The sequence below is a fragment of the Crinia signifera genome, chromosome 5 (assembly GCF_055691185.1).
Source record: "Crinia signifera chromosome 5, ASM5569118v1, whole genome shotgun sequence".
Taxonomy (NCBI): Eukaryota; Metazoa; Chordata; class Amphibia; order Anura; family Myobatrachidae; genus Crinia; species Crinia signifera.
Genome location: NC_139221.1, coordinates 314,053,998 through 314,073,597, shown reverse-complemented (window position 1 = coordinate 314,073,597; position 19,600 = coordinate 314,053,998). Strand labels below are relative to the sequence as shown.

The 19,600-nt window shown below is 49.2% G+C and overlaps 1 protein-coding gene across 1 annotated transcript; it reads left to right on the top strand.

Moving 5' to 3' along the window:
- The first annotated feature begins 145 nt into the window (after positions 1-145).
- Positions 146-15,161, top strand: UMAD1 (UBAP1-MVB12-associated (UMA) domain containing 1). The gene is made up of 4 exons (XM_083144830.1): positions 146-350; positions 3,982-4,087; positions 10,802-10,878; positions 13,908-15,161. The coding sequence occupies exons 2-4, from the start codon at positions 4,006-4,008 to the stop codon at positions 14,163-14,165; spliced, it is 417 nt and encodes a 138-aa protein (XP_083000956.1). The 5' UTR covers positions 146-350; positions 3,982-4,005; the 3' UTR covers positions 14,166-15,161.
- The last annotated feature ends 4,439 nt before the right edge of the window (positions 15,162-19,600 follow it).

Genomic DNA, 19,600 nt, shown 5'->3' with positions numbered 1-19,600 from the left:
CGCTGTGGGAGCCTGAAGGCAGGAGACTGTGGCGCCGGAGGAGCCATGTTTGATGTGGGCACGCCACCGTCTCGTCCGAAGTATATTGGCGGGTAACGGTTGTTTGACGGCGAGTGGCTCTGTGAGTAAAGGGGCCGTAGCTGGTAAATTGCGTGGTGTGGTGGCATTAGCGGCCTCGCAATCTTCTCTCGGAGACGACTGAGAACTATGGGGGCGGCGGAACCTATTACGGCCCGAGTGCCCGGGAAGAGTTTCTTTGCTGCACCCAGGTGCCTGACGTCGCCGGACAGTGAGTGGCACTCGCGGTGGGCGTGGTCAGGACTGAGAGCTCGTCGCCCTGGCTGCTGTGGGTAAGTACTCCTGTAGGGACCACCAGTCACCCGCATTATACATCAGTTAGTGAGGGGCATGTGCCGGGGTCAGCCCCCTGCAGCTGCTGTACAGCATAACTCTGTGACTGGTGTAGTGAGAGACTATCTGTTTCCATGGCAGCACAATGCGTCGATAAGAACCACTTGGCCCATCTAGTCTGAGCTAAAATGTTGGGGGGTGCTGCTGACGCTTGCAGTTTCCCCACCCTTTAGTGGTTACTTGTGACTAGCATACAATGATACCTGGGTACTTCCTCATCTTTGCTGCCACTGCTTAAGCCGCAACTGTTTTTTTCCGTGGTCCATGCCACCCTCCGGTGTCCACGCCACTATCTATTACCTTTAGTAAAGTTGTGGCGAGCCCGCGAGGGGACAATCTCGATTCACGTAGCAGCTGATGTAACTGGCGTAAGCGGTGGCCGCAAAGATGAGGAAGTACCGATACCAGCAGTACCTTATCACTACAGAATAGGATGTAACATATATATCTCATCTATCTGACCACATCTCTCATCCCAACCCCTCCCACCGCTACCACTTGCTCTCATTCCCTTACCTTAGCTCTCACCTCCTCTCATCCTGACCCCTGTCTCTGCTCCCACTTGCTTTCAACCCAAATCCTGCTTTCTCTCTCACCTGTTGTCACCCCTCCCTCTGCTTTCTTCCCGACCACTAGCTCCGCTCCCACCTGCTCTCATCCCGACCCTTAACTCCCTCTTCCTTCTCTCCACTCCCACCTTCTCTCCTCCTGACACTTCCCTCAACCCCTCCCGCCACTTGCTCTCTTTCGCGAGCCCACTCTCTGCTCCCACCGGCTCTCCTCGCGAGCCCACTCTCTGCTCCCACCGACTCTCCTCGCGAGCCCACTCTCTGCTCCCACCGACTCTCCTCGCGAGCCCACTCTGCGCTCTCCTCGCGAGCCCACTCTTCGCTCCCACCGGCTCTCCTCGCGAGCCCACTCTCCGCTCCCACCGGCTCTCCTCGCGAGCCCACTCTCCGCTCCCACCGGCTCTCCTCGCGAGCCCACTCTCCGCTCCCACCGGCTCTCCTCGCGAGCCCACTCTCCGCTCCCACCGGCTCTCCTCGCGAGCCCACTCTCCGCTCCCACCGGCTCTCCTCGCGAGCCCACTCTCCGCTCCCACCGGCTCTCCTCGCGAGCCCACTCTCCGCTCCCACCGGCTCTCCTCGCGAGCCCACTCTCCGCTCCCACCGGCTCTCCTCGCGAGCCCACTCTCCGCTCCCACCGGCTCTCCTCGCGAGCCCACTCTCCGCTCCCACCGGCTCTCCTCGCGAGCCCACTCTCCGCTCTCCTCGCGAGCCCACTCTCCGCTCCCACCGGCTCTCCTCGCGAGCTCTCACCTGCTTTCATCCCAAGCCCTCCCTCCACTCTCACATGCTCCTTTTTTATTATGAATAACACCAGTAGTTCCCAAACTTTTCTGAATTCCGGCACCCTTGCATATGATCAATTTTTTCATGGAGCCCCTAGGATAAAAGTTTCTCACTGAGGGTGCCACAGCATACAGTTTGGGAACTACTGGTCTACACAATTACCTCCCCTCCTCTCCTACCTGGTTACCGAGATCACCTCCACTGACCAAACACGCTGCCTCTGTGTCATCATTGATTCCTCCCTCTCTTTCACCCCCCACATTCGTGCTCTCTCACAGTCTTGCCGCTTTCACCTACGCAACATCTCGCGCATCAGACCATTCCTCTCCACTGACACGACCAAAATTCTCATTCACTCTCTTGTCATCTCCCGCCTTGACTACTGCAACATCCATCTCTCCAGGCTACCTCTCGCCCCTCTCCAATCTTAACGCTGCTGCTAGGCTCATCTTCCTCTCCCGCCGATCTACCTCCGCCTCCCCCTCTGTCTATCTCTACACTGGCTCCCCATTCCTTTCCGGTTTCTCTTTAAACTCCTCACCACCACCTACAAGGCTCTCTCCTCCTCCACCGCTCCTTACCTCTCTTCACTGATCTCTATCCACACTCCCTCCCGTCCTCTTCGCTCTGCCGCCGACTGACCTCTCACCTAATCACCTCCTCCCACTCCCATGTCCAAGACTTCTCTCGCGCTGCCCCCCTGCACTGGAACAACCTCCCGCCACCCATCAGGCTTTCTGATTCCCTTACCTCCTTCAAGCGCTCCCTCAAAACCCACTTCTTCCGACTAGCCTATCCCTCCTCCTCCTAACATCTTTCGCTCCTCCTATCCTGCCTACCCTACCCCTCCATCCATTCCCATCCGTTACTACTTATCCTATTGTTTCTCGTTCGTACACCCACCTCCTTTTAGTCTGTTAACTCTTATGAGTAGGGCCCTCCTTCCTCACGTACTCACCCTACCTCTTTACCTCACCAGCGCTCCTGCCCTGTTCTTCCCTTCCTCTACTTCATCTTCAGTCTCCTCGACAATTTCGACACCTACGTCAGAATGAATGCTGATTTTAGTTCTTTGTGGCGCCTTATAAATAAACAAACTACTACTACCTATCCTACCCAGTTACCACACCTTCTCTTCTCCCCTACCAGATTACTTCCCTCTCACCTACCCAAATACCCCACCCTCTCATTCTTCCTACCCAATTATCCCCCTCTCTCCTACCTAATTTGTTTTATTAGTGCGTTTGGTACTCTTTACCTAGCACGGCGCCCATCGCGGGCATCGCGACCATCAAATGCACTAAAAAACGGGTGCGACGCGATGCCCGCGATTTCCCATAGGGAACAATGTTAAAAGTGTGATTGGACGCGATTTTACTGTTCAATGACTCAATGCCCGCGATTTTTCCATAGAAAACAATGTTAAATGGGCCACAGAGGCCAAATAGTCCCCCTGAAGTCTGAAATGGCCCCCACAATTGTTAACGCCACCCCACAATCAACGTGAACCCGAAGCGTGGCGAGCGCAGCGAGCCCGCGAGGGGCGGCGGTACGCGTCCTCCCACCTTTTCATACCCCCACTATCCATGTTGGCGTGGAGTTGAGAATAGAATAGTGTGGCGAGCCACCGAGCCCGAAGCGTGGTGAGGGGACGCGGATACCTTCACAGGTAAACGCGTCCCTTCGCGGGCTTCACAGGTATCCGCGTCCCCTCGCGGGGCTCGCTGCGCTCGCCACGCTTCGGGCTCGGTGGCTCGCTGCGCTCGCCACACTATTCTATTCTCAACTCCACGCCGACGTGGATAGTGGGGGTATGAAAAGGTCGTAGGACGCGTACCGCCGCCCCTCGCGGGCTTGCTGTGCTCGCCACGCTTCGGGTTCACGTTGATCGTGGGGTGGCGTTAACAATTGTGGGGGCCATTTCAGACTTCAGGGGGACTATTAGGGCTCTGTGGCCTATTTAACATGGTTTCCTATGGAAAAATCGCGGGCATTGAGGCATTGAACAGTAAAATCGCGTCCAATCACACTTTTAACATTGATCCCTATGGGAAATCGCGGGCATCGCGTCGCACCCGTTTTTTTAGTGCATGCGATGGCCGCGACTTTTTACCCCCGATGACTGCGATGGACATCGTGGGCGCCGTGCTAGGTAAAGAGTACCGTGCTGTTTATCATTATGACAATTGTGAATGCCTCCTTTACAATTTCCCTGTAGTTGAGCAGTGATAAAATCCCGGAGATGTTCAGTTTTTTCCGGAAAAACCAAGATGCAAAGAAAACTCCAGCGCCGGACAAAGACACAGATGAGTTTGTTTTCCTAGGTAAGTAGTTATGTAGGGATATTAAAGGCAACCCCACTTTGTAAGCATCTTAATGCTGATTACAGGGATTTTCCCATGTCAATGTTAACCATTTATAATTCCACTCAAGCATTGGACAGTTTACCAAGTGGCAGCTAGATGGCGCCATTCAGTTGGTCTTTGAATAACATTTTATTTGACTCTCAGTAGTGTGAGACTGTGTCAGCTGTTGCATACACACAATACATTGGAGATGGAGCAGACACTATGGGGTTCATTTACTAAGATAGGAGTTCTATCGAAGATGGGATGTTGCCCATAGCAACCGATTTATATTCTATCTATTATCTTCTAGAAAGTGCTAAATAAATAAGGGATATGGTCATTGGGTCTACAAGCATTAGGTCTACAGTGTCTAGGTCGACAGTCAAAAGGTCAACATGGGGTTTTTCACTGTTTTTTGAGCCGACATGTGCCGACAGGTGGTATTTCATGCCCTACCATCCACTAGGGCGTGGCGGGAGAATAAAAAAGTGTGCCGAGCGCAGTGGGGCACCGTTCCCGAAGCGATGGGATCCGGTGCACTGGAAACTGTGTCTGTGTCGATATTCGGGTAAAAAACAGTGAAAAACCCCATGTCAACCTTTTGACTGTCGACCTAATGCTTGTGTCGACCTTGTGTCGACCTTGTCCCATGTCGACCTAATATTGTGGACCTAATTCTTATCGACCAACATGCTTTAGACCAAACGATCCCAACCCATAAATCGGTAGATTCTGATTCAAAAGAACTCCCAAGGCTACGTAGAAGTGTCTGTTTCCCAGGGCAACCACAGATCTGCCTCTGCAGGAACCTGGGCGTTCTACTACACTGAAGTTCAGCGCTTACATCTTGTACTGGTAAATGTGTGTTTGGGCCTAATACATTTAATAGACAGGACGCGTTTGACAGTTAATGTTCTCATCCTATTAAGGGCAGCTGGGGGTCTAGGTGGAATTTACAAGTTATTAAATGGCATATTACGGTCTTATCTATCATTTCTGTATGTTTTTGAGCATAGCGGTGCTGTAAAGGTGAGCTGGTGGTGCAGTATCCTTTTATATCAGTAGGTGGCAGCCTTACAGTAAAGGCCGCCATACACTATGCGATTTGGCCCCGATTTCACCCGATCCAGATGGACCGGGCAGTGAAATCGGACCAAATCGCAGGTTTTGACACCCGGTCCGACCCGATGCGCGGTCCCGTCGGGTCAGAGTTGGGACGTCGGATCGGCTGCACATAAGATAAATCTTATGTTCAGCCGTGGGGACTCTGAGGACGCGGGAGGGGGCGGGAGACGCCGGCGAGGGAGGGGGGCGGCAGGGGGAGCCGGAGCAGGGAGCTGTCATGCTCCGTCCGGGTAGGGGGGGGGGGGACACGCCGCTAGTAGTGCGGACGCTGCGGGGGACACAGGCGGCAGTAACATAGAGCCGGGCGGGGGGAGCCGGGAGCTGTCAGCACTGAAAAAAAAAAAAGCCCATACAATGAATGGGCAGCCTGTGATTGGCTGAGAGCTCTCTCAGCCTGTCGGCAATTGGCTGAGAGAGCGCTCAGCCAATCACAGGCTGCCCATTCATTGTATGGGCTTTTTTTTTTTTTCAGTACTGACAGCTCCCGGCTCCCCCCGCCCGGCTCTATGTTACTGCCGCCTGTGTCCCCCGCAGCGTCCGCACTACTAGCAGCGTGCGTCCGTCCCCCCAGCCGCCTTGCAGCATCCCCCGCCCGCCGCCTCGATGTCCCCGGCCCCCCTGCTCGCTCCACATTGCAGCTCCCCGGGAGTTGCAAATGATACATCGCATGCGATGTATCATTTGCAAAGCTTGGCACATCAAGTGCCAAATCGTGTGTCCCCCTCCCGGGGAGCTGCAGGGGGAAATCAGGTCCGACTTGTCCTTAGGACAAGTCGGACTAATGTATGGGGGCCTTAAGACACCAGGTAACAATAAGCTACAAATATACAGCTACAGTAAAATGAATGGCTGCTGGCCACAAGGACTTCAGTCACCACAGTTCCAGGGTTATCTCCGGTTCCAGTGTACAGTATGTGGCTGAGCAGCAGGATTGCTGACCTGCTGGCTGTTCCTATGTCCTGTTTGCATACACCGCCCAGTATTCACTATCTTGTTATTTTTACAGTAACTCATTTAGATTTATGGCAGAGAAAACAAGACGGTTACTTGGTCACTGTGCTGGGCATGAAGGTTGTGATAATATTAGTGTCGTGGTCACATGGTGATACGCAGCCAGGTCAGGGTAATGGCATTGTTCAGATAGGTAACGGCTAAACAGTCTGTTCTCATACAGCGTGGAAGTGACACTGTGGCTTCACAATAGGGAGCAGTAATCCCAGGACGGTCTTTATGTTGGTTTTTATGCACATTTACATCATGGCAAACTTATATAACTATCGCCAAGCAGGACATGTAGAAAGCGCATATATATATGTATGTATGTATGTGTATATGTATATGTATGTGTATATATGTGTGTGTGTGTGTGTGTGTGTGTGTGTGTGTATGTGTATATATATATATATATATATATATATATATATATATATATATATATATATATATATATATATATATATATATATATATATGTGTGTGTGGATAGTCGGGATTCTGATGGTAGTTAGACCGACATCGGAATCCAGAACGCGGGTACTCCGATAGTGGGGCGAGCACAAAGAAGCCCCTTGCGTGCTCAGTGACTCGCTGCGCTTGTGGACCCCCACGAGGGCGAATAGCCCCTGTCAGTTGGGATTCTGATTGTCGAAATTTTAACAGTGTCGGGCGGTCATGCAGCACTCAAGATTTTGCTGTCCCCTTTGACTATTTTATTGTGGGAGTTAAGGTGCGTACACACGGGGCAATATGACCGCTGGCAATATATTGCTCCGCAATCATATTGCCCCGTGTCCCGTTTTCATCTGCGACCAGAGATGGTCGCAGATGAAAATTAAAACACTGCCGGGTGAAGAGGCAGGGGATGTCGCTGGTCTGGGGAGCATGCTCCTCCGACCAGCGACCATTCAGGGGCTGAAAACGGGAGCGCGCACCCGGCGATTTATTGCTGGTGCACACTCCAATCACTGGCAATATGGTCGCTCAGCGACCATATTCCCAGCGATTTCAGCCCCTATCGCTGCCGTGTGTACACAGCATTAGTGCTGATTTTAATTTCCCAGCCGCTGAGCAGGGGGACCTCAGGGAAAATATAGAAATAACCATGGGAATCTGACCCAACTCAGTGCTGTGAGGCAGTAATGCTAACCATTACACCGTCCGTGCTGCCCATCATGTACGCTGTTTGAGAATTAACATACAAACAGGTAGTAGTTGGTTCCTCTAGGGCAGAAGGGTCTCATTATGAGATTGGAAGTATAATGCGGGCCACTTCCTTATCTAATAATTAACCTTTAGCTCAGGTGACTTAATAGCGCCTCAGTCAGATTGATTACCGTTATACCATCTGAGCACAACCTTGGATATTTTTAAAACTTGGACTGTTAAGGTGGCCATACACACGCAGATTTATCTTCAGATCTGGCTGGTTGGAACAAAAACATGGTTATGGATGAGAGCAAATGACAGTTGACCATTTGCTTGGAAATGCTGGAAAACTGACAAACTGTCACTCATCCATAACCATGTTTTGATTCCAACCACCCAGATCTGAAGATAAATCTTACAGGTGTATGGGCACCTTTAGGATACCTTGACGGCCATGTTTAGGAAACCCTGTATTAGTGGCAGTGTATTTGCAGCAATGTTTAGCATGCACGTGTAATGGGTATTACTGTGTATGCTATTATGTGTAAGAGGCATTACAGTGTGTGCCATAATGTGTAATTGTCTTTACGACAGAGTATGACCTTGTTTAATGGGCGTAATCCTAGTGCAGTGTGCAATTTATATATTTTTTGTTGTTGTTGCTAATGTAGATTTGTAATCTAAAATGTGCCCACCCGATTGAAAAAAGTGCCCTGCCTGGTGGTCAGCACTCTGCCTTAAAAAAATCCTAGAGTGAACACTATAACAGTGCATGTTTTCTGGATCTTCTAGCTTGAGTACAGGTGCAATAATTGACTTAGACAATAGATTTAGAGGGGGTACTAGTTACTCCTGAGGATACCTAGAAAACATGCACTGTTAGGGTCCCATGAGGATCGGGGTTGGAAAAGACTGGGGATACTAGGTGTGTGCATGATTTAGGTGTCTTGCTTGCTACGCTACCCACACAACCGCGGGGTTGTGTGTGTAGCGTAGCTGTGGCTGTAGTGATGGAGCATGGAGAACTGAGGTGCAGCAGCAGAATCAAGGACGGAGCGGCAGTGGAGCAGGAGCTGCAGTGGGTCGGAGTGAAGAACTGACACACTGATAGAACGAATAGTCTCCCTAGCATACACAAACTTTCTCTGGTGATACGCCGCTTTTCGTACTTTTTTCATCAGCCACTGCAGGACACACCCTTGGGTGGAAATAGATACACCCGCCCATAGGTGTTGCTAGACACTCCCCTTGGGTTAATCATGACTCACCCCGTCAATAGTGCACCGAGCTGTGCTTGATGCATTTTGCTAACATTTAAAAATCTCCTTTTCAAAAGTAGACAAGTATGGAGTGCACCTGTCGGGTGACCTGGAAAACGTGCACTGCGTGGGGTCCTGAGGACCGAGTTTGAGAACCACTGGCCTAATGCCCTCACCTGCTGTGATCATCAGTAGTTTCTGTTTCTCCTGTTACAGATCAGCATCTGCCTGGTCCTGATCACTGTGTATGAGCAGTAATCTCTCCCAGTGTATGCCTGACGTCAGCCCTGTGTTTGTCAGATTGGTTACTGTAAGGATAAAACACGGCTTTGTGTACCCCCTGGCCCACTGAGGGTTCTCTCACCCCTTGTGCTGAGTTCTGCCAGGTTTTTCTGTGGTCAGTCAGTCATTTCTTATATGTTCTTCCCAAATATATTATTCCTTTTTGCTGAGAGCTTTCTCAAGAAACCCTTTAATTTGTTTATACTGCCTCATACAGCAATAAAAATCTATCATAAACGGCCAGAAAAGCTGTTTGGGGTGTTACCGAAATGGCAAATCTGTATTATTGCACAACAAAGGAACACTTTGCGGTTCTTGTTCTGGAATCCGTCCACTTCTCCAAAACAGCACTTAGGATTTATAGAAATAACAATTGCTTTTACACTTAATGCATTCTTCTGTTCTGATATACTGCCACCTTACACCACCCTCACCCTGGTCAATGGCTCCTCTCCAGGTTTAATGGAGTATTCAGGCTCCACTGTCTCAGACACACACTGCTGCTGTCTGTACTACATTGCCTCACCCCAGAGGGAGACAGCGACTGCCATACAATCCAGAGAGCCATATAATATAGCAAGATCTGTAACCACCATACCGCACAGCATCAGTGACTGCCATACAATACAGAGAGCACTGTGACAGCCATATAATAGGGAGATCTGTAACCACCATACAGCACAGCATCAGTGACTGCCATACAATACAGAGAGCCTTGTGACAGCCATATAATATAGCAAGATCTGTAACCACCATACAGCACAGCATCAGCGACTGCCATACAATACAGAGAGCACTGTGACAGCCATATAATAGGAAGATCTGTAACCACCATACAGCACAGCATCAGTGACTGCCATACAATACAGAGAGCACTGTGACAGCCATATAATAGGGAGATCTGTAACCACCATACCGCACAGCATCAGTGACTGCCATACAATACAGAGAGCCATATAATATAGCAAGATCTGTAACCACCATACAGCACAGCATCAGCGACTGCCATACAATACAGAGAGCACTGTGACAGCCATATAATATAGCAAGATCTGTAACCACCATACCGCACAGCATCAGTGACTGCCATACAATACAGAGAGTCTTGTGACAGCCATATAATAGGGAGATCTGTAACCACCATACAGCACAGCATCAGTGACTGCCATACAATACAGAGAGCACTGTGACAGCCATATAATATAGAGAGCTCCATGACAGCCATACAATACAGAGAGCACTGTGACTGCCATATAATATAGAGAGATCTGCAACTGTTATACAATACAGAGAGCACTGTGACAGCCGTATAATAGGGAGATCTGTAACCACCATACAGCACAGCATCAGTGACTGCCATACAATACAGAGAGCCTTGTGACAGCCATATAATAGGGAGATCTATAACCACCATACAGCACAGCATCAGTGACTGCCATACAATACAGAGAGCACTGTGACAGCCATATAATATAGAGTGATCTGTACCTGCCACGTAACATAGCATCAGTGACAGCCATGTAATTAAGGGGTAGATTTATGATGTGTCGATCAGGGGAATATGCGCTATCCCCATGTGTTAAGGCAGGATAGCGCTTCCACCTGATCTGACACCTGCTGGGCGGCGTGGCAGTGCAGGGCAGGAGGCATAGCGCAGCTACGATATTTCGTACTGCACCCCTGCCTCCTGCGTCATTTATGAACGGTCAGCATCGCCATGTCTGAATAAGGCCCTTAGTTACTGTATACAGTTCTTTGTTGCTGTCTGACTAGTACATGCTGTGCATTACCGTGGGCGGTGACGTGATTGTGTTTGCCTTCACATGCTAGCGGTCCCTTTTACCTCTCACCGTGCGCCCTCTCCTTGTGTATTGTACAGGTCAGACACCTGCCGAGCAGCGAGACGCCACTCCCCCGTATCCTGGGACCGATCTCCCCTACAATCTGCCCTACCAGGTAATCTAGAACCCTCCTTCCATCCATTGCTGTATTAAGGATCACAAGCAGCACTTTTTGCCTTTGGCTCAGAGCCAAATTCCCGTCGCCTTTTACAATGAAAAGCTTTGGAATCCAAGAAAGGTCAATGAATAATGGAAGTGTGTGTGTCAGTAGCGGCGTCGCTGGGTTTTCTCATAGCATTCAGGATGTAAGACATTCTCCGAGCATCTCCAAGGGTTCTCTGTTCCGTCCTTCATGCTGCACAGCTAGTATTATGGATACGGTGTAAATGTGCGTGATCCACCGTCCATTTATATCCAAGTGTCTAATGAAATATGTCATCCTGGTCATATAAGGGCCACCCTGTGTGACCTGGCTGCACTGAGCGTTATACAAGATGGACTGTATATAGATACTGTATAGTAACGTGTGTGTGTGTGTGTGTGTGTGTGTGTGTGTGTGTGTGTGTGTGTGTGTGTGTGTGTATTTCAGGGTCTGTTAGAGATGTTATACATTTCCCTTGTGATTCCTCCCACGCTCTCTTACTCCTGTGTGTGGCCATTGACCATATCTTAGGCAACACTGCACAGTATTTATGCACTGTATCGTTTGTCGGGGAGTTAAACCATTGGTGGCATTGCTTTGTTTGCAAGTCATCTAATGTGTTCTCCGCTTCAGGTTATTGATGAGACTATATTAGAGATGTGCAGGCTCTGATTTACTCTGATTTCAAAGCAGGATCTTATTGGTTATCAACTATCATGTGATTTGGGATAGCCAATAAGATCCTGCTTTGAAATCAGAGTAAATCAGAACCTGCACATCTCTAGAATATATACATCAAAACCTTGCTCAGGTACAGTGTGATGAGTGTAGTGAGGTGCAGTTATATGTCGCATCCCGTGGTCTACATCCAGATACAGATTGTCCACTAGTTCAATTCGGGCCCTTTTCATCTGAATCGGATGAAAAGGGCCCAAATCGCATGTGTTTAATCTCCGATTCCAATACGATGCGCAGGTCTCGTACGCATCGGAACGTAGCCGAAGATTGTCACTTCTGCACCAAGGATCCACCGGATCACGCAGAAGGGGGGACCAAGTGGGATCAGTTGCGACTTCTCCACTGGGAGAAGTCGCAGTAGTGGATGGGGACATTTAGCTTTGCTGTCAGTTTAGCACGTATTCAGTGGAGAGGCGCGAGAGGGTGTATCCCGTTAATGAGACCACCTCCTTCTAAGGGGCCAATCCTATTAACCCCGAAGGGCACGAGTTGCCGCTCAGGTGCCGCGTTCACGCTGAAAACGGCACCCGAATTAACCCTAACTTGCACCAAATTCACTGATATTTGCCGCACCCCTATGGAGACGAGAGCACTTTTCAGCGAATTCGGACCACCGTAAAGTGTGGCCGGTGACGTGATGATTCGCACTCGGCAATCATCCGCACCCTTCGGGGTTAATAGGATCGACACATAAGGGCTTGTGAGTGTGTTTTTACGCAGGGAGAACCTGCACAAAAGTAGCAATAAATGATCAGGGCCAGCAGTATATTGGCTGAGAGCCAGTGCGGACGGGAAGAGCATCAGGATGGGAACCGGGTGTAATTCTGTTTGTTTTTTGGTGTCCAATTGTAAAGTTCAATTGAAGATGGGATGTTGCCAATAGCAACCAATCATATTCCACTACTGCTATATTTAGCACCTTCTAGATAGAATCTGTTTGGTTGCCATGGGCAACATCCCATCTGCCATAGTACTTCCATCTTAGTAAATTTACACCGCAGCGTGTACTTGTCACTTTCTGCACCATCACTTCTGACCCGATAAGACAACCTCCTCCGTGGACATCCTGTAATGTTCCTGTGGTGGCCAGTTTTCTCTACAGATACTAACGGGGGTATTCAATGTTTAGGTCACATCGGTCGAACTTGCTCGACTGCCGTGACCCTGTCCCGTTCTCGGTAAGCTCGACCGAGAACATGCAGGCGGGATTCAATGTCCAAGTACAGGAAGATGGATAACTGCGCTAGATGTCAATGTCCGCCTGCCGGGGAGCGAGAATGGGGCATGGCCGCGAGTTGCGGCCAGGAAGAGGCGAGCTGCAGACCGAGCCAGATAGCTTGTAAAGTCGTTCTGCCGAGAAACCCTGCTCAATGCTGTCTGGGAAGACAGCATTGAATAGGGCCCGGTGCGGGGAGATGGTCGCTGGCGATTGAATACCCCTCTAAATGGTGAACTTTGCCACAGTTTCCAACCTCCAAACTGCTACATTGTCTTTGGCATGCCTTTATCAGCTCTGATTTCCAATATGTCTGGACAAGAAATACACTTTCTTCAACTGTGTACACACGCGCGCGCACCCACTGACTCTGGACCCCACAGTACACAGCACCACCCTGAGAAGCAGAAACACATCCTGACTTGGTTGGTGAACAGCTGACCGTCACTTTGCACATGTGTGAACGGCTGCCCTACATGCTAATGGAAACACTTGCTATGACTTTCTTATAGTTCTCATAGACCAAGGTACATACGTGTCCTATACTTTAAAAGTTCTAAGAAGAACTTTCGGTCCAATAGCGAGTGAAACCACCCTGTATATTTATCAGTATTTCTTCTCTAGGGGCATAATATGGGTGTAATATGTTCAAACTATGGCCCTCCAGCTGTTGTGAAACTACAAGGCCCATCATGCCTTGCCACAGTTTTGCTATTAGGGAATGGTAAATCTATTCCAAGGCATGCTGGGATGTGTAGTTTCACAACCGTTAGAGGGCCCTAGTGTAAAGCGTATACCCACCCACTAACTATTATACCAGGCGTGTGCCCTCCTCTTCCCTTTCCCCTATCCGCGCTCTGCCTGACTTCCAGCTTTATATCCTGTATGTTGTGGGAGATTAGCGCTGCGCTTGTAGTAAAAAGTCAGGGAATGAATTAGATAGAGCACGTGGGGAAAGGGATCAGAAACCTCAGCAGAAGTACACTGCACAGGCCCCTCAATGTGAAGCTATGCTTGTTTTTCAGGTGGTTTCTGTATTATTTTTCAGATGCCTCAAGGAAACGTCTCTCCATTAAACAGAAATGACTCTGAAGCCCCCAAGATTAGCCGCCAGCTGTCAGAGGGGAACCCAGCAAAGGCGGAGCTTCTCAGTGACATTCCTTTTATCCTAGCACCACATGTCCTGGAGGTGCAGAACATCTGTCAGGAGCTGCCAGAGCCTCCCCCAGCATGCCACCTGGACGAGAGCTTTGCCAGGTTCCACTACGACTTCACCCTGGAGAACTCTGTGCTGTGTGGGCTTTAAGGGTTTGCTGCGTCTCGTGTTACACAAACCTTACTGACTTATTTAGGCACTTTGTGTATTATTCAACACTCACCACCTTCAGCGGAATATTACAACCTACTCAACCACTACTTCCACCATGGGCTGAAGCAACGGTCGTAAGAGTGCAGCCTGTTCTTTAGGAACCAATGGCATAGCTGCGGATACAGCACACCAGTCCACTAGGAAACTGTCCCATGTGGAGGCAGCCATGTTGTGGTCTTAAGCAATATTCATGACACAAAGTACACTTCAGTCCATCAGGAATTGATTACATTTCTGAGGCATAGGATGCAGGCGGCCATGTTGTGGTCTTAAGCAATATTCATAATACTGGAACTTATCTAGTACGAACCAGTGATGTCGCTGATTCAGGGAATCCTGTTCATGAATAGGCATCCATACCACAAAATGGCTGCCTCCTTCATCTGCAGACAACACTATTCCCTGTATGTATGTGATGCCAAACCGTATGGCGGTTAACAGGTCTCAGGACTACTGGACCAGAGTGCGATATCCTGGTTACACAACCTCCGAAGTTAGTCACATTGTGGAAGCACTGACCGGTGACAGAATAAATCAAATACAGCATTAATAACGTGCCTGTGTGGTGCCCCGGCGGCCACTAGATGGCGACCCACAGAGCTTTATTCAGACTTGTACACACACACCTCTCAGCATGACCGAGCTGCAGCTCCATCATTGTGACGGGCTAGTAACTAGCGTGTATGTATAAAATGTACACTACATTTTATGTGTAAAGTTGGGTATAAATTACCGTTTGCAATGTACTAAGAGTTTTCTCGCTTCTCTGTTGTGTTATTATGTCTCTCATGTTGCTGTCTGCAAAGAACTTACAGTATTTGCACAAACCTTTTCCACAGCCATCTGTAGCAACTGCGGCAATCCAAGCCTATGACCTCATTCTATATTGCACCGCAGACACATAATAATACAATAAATACTTTGAAAAATGTATCATTTTGCTGTTTTTTGGGGTTTTTTTTTTTTTCATTAAATGGTAATTGTCCTTTTAAATCCTATATTTTTATGTTGTTTGTGTAAGGCAAATATTCAAATATCCTTCTAGGACAGGCCTGGCAAACCTGTGACTACAAATCCCAGCATGCCTTGCCACATTTTTTTTTTTTTTAAATTAGAGAATGCAAAAACTGTGGCAAGGCGATGAGTAGTTTCCCAACAGCTGAAGAGCCACAGTTTGCCTAGGCCTGCTTTAGGACTTTATGATTGAGCGTCACCATTCAGTACAGTTGCCATTGTTTATCCTCTCTTCCCCTAGTGTCTTCTATCTACTTCCCAGAGAATTATAATCGGCACGCAATGCAGTCATTGTAACATGTTTTGACAGATATGACATCATAGGGACAAATTATGATGTCACCGGGGTCTAGAAAGGACTGAAGGGTGTGTATATGACAGACACAAACCCAGGTGTGATTATAGCTTACCAAGATAATGTACAACTGTCCTCAGTTTGTTATATGTTTACATCATGTCGACTTGTTGATGCATGTCGACGCTGATTCAGTGTTTGCAGCACCTTACAACAGTAACAGTTAGGACAAAACATTACAGGACGTAAGACCGAAGTCCGTAGCAGGATGGTCCAGGCGGAAGGTGTGGTGCTGTGGGTAGCAGTAATGTGATGATGGTATACGTGAGGGAAAGCACAAGAGGGCCCTGCTCGTCAGCGCTTTGAGACTAAACGGGCGAGGAAGACGTGGGTGACACGGGGTGGGTAGGTTAGGATGTGAGCTCGGAGGCATCCAATCAGGTGTTAGCTTTAATTACTGCTCTATAGAAAGCTGATGTTGGAATTGTTACAGCTAATTCTATTTGTTTGTGATTTGCTAACTCTGACATTCAGAACCTTTTCGCTGGGCTGCGTACACCTGCAGCCCAGTGGACAGTTCAGCGCTGCCCGATTAAACGTGCACCGCCCGCATCTCCTGTGAGGGGATATGTACCAGAACACCTCCCCTCTCGCAGGCAGCCGAAGGGAACAGAAATAATTCAACGACTGATTTCTCTCCCCATAAGAAATAAGTCGGTGAAAACTGATTTTTATTTCAGACGGAGACGGCCGTAAAGCGGGCGGGCACTGATGTGATGTCAGCTGCCCGTCCCCGAGCAGGCATCGCGAGCCTGCGTTCCCAAGGGACCACCCAGCATTCTCATGGGGACGCCCATAAAATGCTGGGCCTTCCCCCTGCTCCAGCCGCGAGTCTGCGTTCCCTCTGGAGCAAACGCCTCAGAAACTCGCCGTAGCCGTTCGCTCCCTAGGTTTGCACATGCGCAAGGGGCTGAATCAGCCCCTTAGTTTGAATGTACTATAATACAGTATATGAATTGGATAAGATTAGTTAGTTATCTCGCTGACACCATTCAAGTGAGGGAGGGTAATGTATGAATAGGAAATAATGCGGAGCCTGTTGTGAAGTGTTCTGCTATAATTGTGTGTACTGGATGTAGAGATGGAGCGCCCACCAACCAGCCTGCAGCATCGCCACATCTCCTGGGCTGGTGGACAGTGACGCGCGTCCTTCTCGGCAAGGCACCGGGGAGCGGCTACCCTGCCCATCTCCGCTTCAGGGAGTGGGGGCTGTAGGGAGGTGCTGGGGACCGGCGGCTGCGGGCTCTGATGGAACGGGGCGCACGCGCGTCTTGTGCACACACGCCCTCTTCTGTCAGCTGGAGCGAGGTGGCGATTCTAGCACCAGGAGTAGCTCCATTGAGAGCTGCCCCATCTGTGTGTGGGTGTGTGTGTGTGTGTATATATATATATATATATATATATATATATATATATATATATATATATATATATATAATTAGTGGTGGGCAATGATTACATTTTTTAATCGCGATTAATCGCATGAAATTTTTGCGATTAATCGCATTTTTAGGCACAAAGGTGCTGCTTACCTACAATCTCGTAGCCAAGAGTGCCATGCTAGTTGCCAGGGGGGATTACAGGCTTGTTGCCAAGGGGGGATTGCATGCTCATTGTCATAGGGGGCTCCATGTTCGTTGCAAGGGGTTCCATGCTCGTTGCCAGGGGTGATTACATGGTCTTTCCATGCATGCTGCCATAGTGGGTGAAATGATCATTGCCAGGGGGGAATACATGCTTGCTGCCATGGGGGTTAAATGCTCATTGTGAAGGGGGAGATAAATCTTAGTTGTGAGGGGGAGCAGCGCCACCAGTCAGATCTGTGTCTCCCCACCAACGGCAGCAGTGCTAGGCATTGATCGGCAGCAGAAACAACCAGCACCTCCCCACTAGCCTGCGCAGAGTCTCTGACAGTCGAGACTCAGCGCCCCTCCAAAGATGGCCACCGCAGCAGAGGAGACAGCCGCTAGAGGTACAGAAGTACTTCTAGCGTGTCTTCTTCTCTGGCGGCGGACATTTTTGGATAGGCGCATGGTCTCTGTATTGCTGTCAGAGACTCTGCGCCTTCGCGATGCCACTACCCCTGCCGCTGGGCGCCCCCCCCCAGCGTTAACGGCGTTAAAAGATTTAATCTGCGTTAAGGTGCTGGTGCGTTAACGCGTTATTAACGCGTTAATGTGCCCAGCAATAATATATAAATATATAATATGAGAAAGCGAGGTTCTAATCTCCTAGCTGTGGATATTGTAGCAGTTTATTACATATAATTGTTTGGTTGTTATGGTTGCTGATTGTTTTCTTCAGTCCCTGACTGTCACATAGGGAGGGTACTGACAGCGTCACACCCAGATAACGTGTAACTGCAGCGCTCACTGTATGCATACGGTATGGGACAGTAACGCTGCTGATCTGTACTTCAGGTACACAAGTATGTTCTAATACAATAATATACCTGTAATGTGGAATTTAGGATCTGTTACCTGATCCTCAGACCTTACACAGTGGCTGCATTGTTTCTTGTATTATTTATTAACAGATTACTTATATAGTGCTGCAAATTCCGATGCACTTTACAATGGGAAACAGCAGTAATAAAACAAACTGGGTCAATCATAGAGGTAGGAGGGCCCTGCTCAAAAGCTTACATTCAATAGGAAAATAGTCATTTGTATACCAAGGGAGGTTATTCAGTAAGGATCTCAAAAGCCAAATCTTTCTCTAACGGGCAAAACCATGGGTGCGGATTATTAGATGGACAGAGGTAAAATTGCTAAGGTTGGCGTGCAATATGTTGGCAAGGTCAAAACGTCAACATGAGTTTCTACAACTTTTTTTGGTGTCTTGTACATGGACCACCATGTCAACAGCTGGCGGTCCTTGCTTCGCTCACCATGCATGGGGCCCGTGATTCAGTACCGGCAGCACACCATTATATTCTCTCTCAAAGCCGACATGGATGCTGAAGTAAGAACTATCCGGTTTAAAAAAAAACATGAAAAACTCATGTCGACCTAGTCATGCGTCTACCTTTTTCCTTGTTGACCTTTTGACCCTGTCAACTGGTTTCTTGTCAATCTTTTTACCCTTTCGCCATTTTGACCCTGTCAACTTGCAACCTGTTGCACTGCAGGTAATACAAATGTAACATGTGCAGAATGTTCCATTTGGGCGTGGCCTGTACAGTGGGGATGTGATTGGATAGGAGAGGTTTATGAAGGTAATGTGGGCGGTTCTGGAATATTATAGGCTGTCGGTAGAGGTGAGTTTTCAGGGAACGCTTGAATGTTTGGAGACTGGAGGAGAGTCTTATTGTGCATGGGATGGCATTCCACAGAGTGGTTGCAGCCAGGGCCGGATGGGGCAAAGGGGGTCAGTATCCCTGGGCCCCCCTCTAGCTAGGGGCCCCCTGTGGTTGGCATGTATTTAAAAAAAATGTATTTTTTAGCTAGAGGTTTTGTGCATGGGAGTGGGGTAGTGCTGCAGCTTCACCTATCTGACAATGATTAATGGTGCTGAGCAAGGCAACCAAGGGGATTCAGTATGAAATCCCGGCAGTCGGGATCCCGGCGTTCAAAATCCCGACGCCGGAATCCCGGCGTTCAAAATCCCGACGCCGGAATCCCGACCGCCAAAATCCCAACAAGGGGGGACGTGGATCGCCTCCCCCTTGCGGGCTCGCGGCGCTCGACACGCTAAGTTATTCTCCCTCCAGGGGTGTCGTGGACACCCATGGGGGGAGAAAGTGTCAGGATTTCAGCGGTCGGGATTCTGAACGCCGGGATCCCGACCTCCGGGATTTTAACTGCATCCCAACCAAGGCACACTGACTGCACAAGTGTGCAGTGCATTACTGGGAGTTGACAGTTGACTAAGGGGGTTATTCAGGTTGATTCGGAAGGCTGCGAATTCGCAGCCTTGCGAGTTCACTAAACCCCGCCCGGCAAACGACCGCCCCCCTGCCGCCCCCTCAAAGTGCGGCTTCGCCCGAACAGCTGCGAATGGA

Bases quoted from the DNA above. Each gene is read 5' to 3' on its own strand.
- UMAD1 (XM_083144830.1), top strand. From the start codon at position 4,006: ATGTTCAGTTTTTTCCGGAAAAACCAAGATGCAAAGAAAACTCCAGCG. The intron at 4,088-10,801 runs GTAAGTAGTTAT...TGTATTGTACAG, and splicing joins AGATGAGTTTGTTTTCCTAG to GTCAGACACCTGCCGAGCAG. The intron at 10,879-13,907 runs GTAATCTAGAAC...ATTATTTTTCAG, and splicing joins CCTACAATCTGCCCTACCAG to ATGCCTCAAGGAAACGTCTC.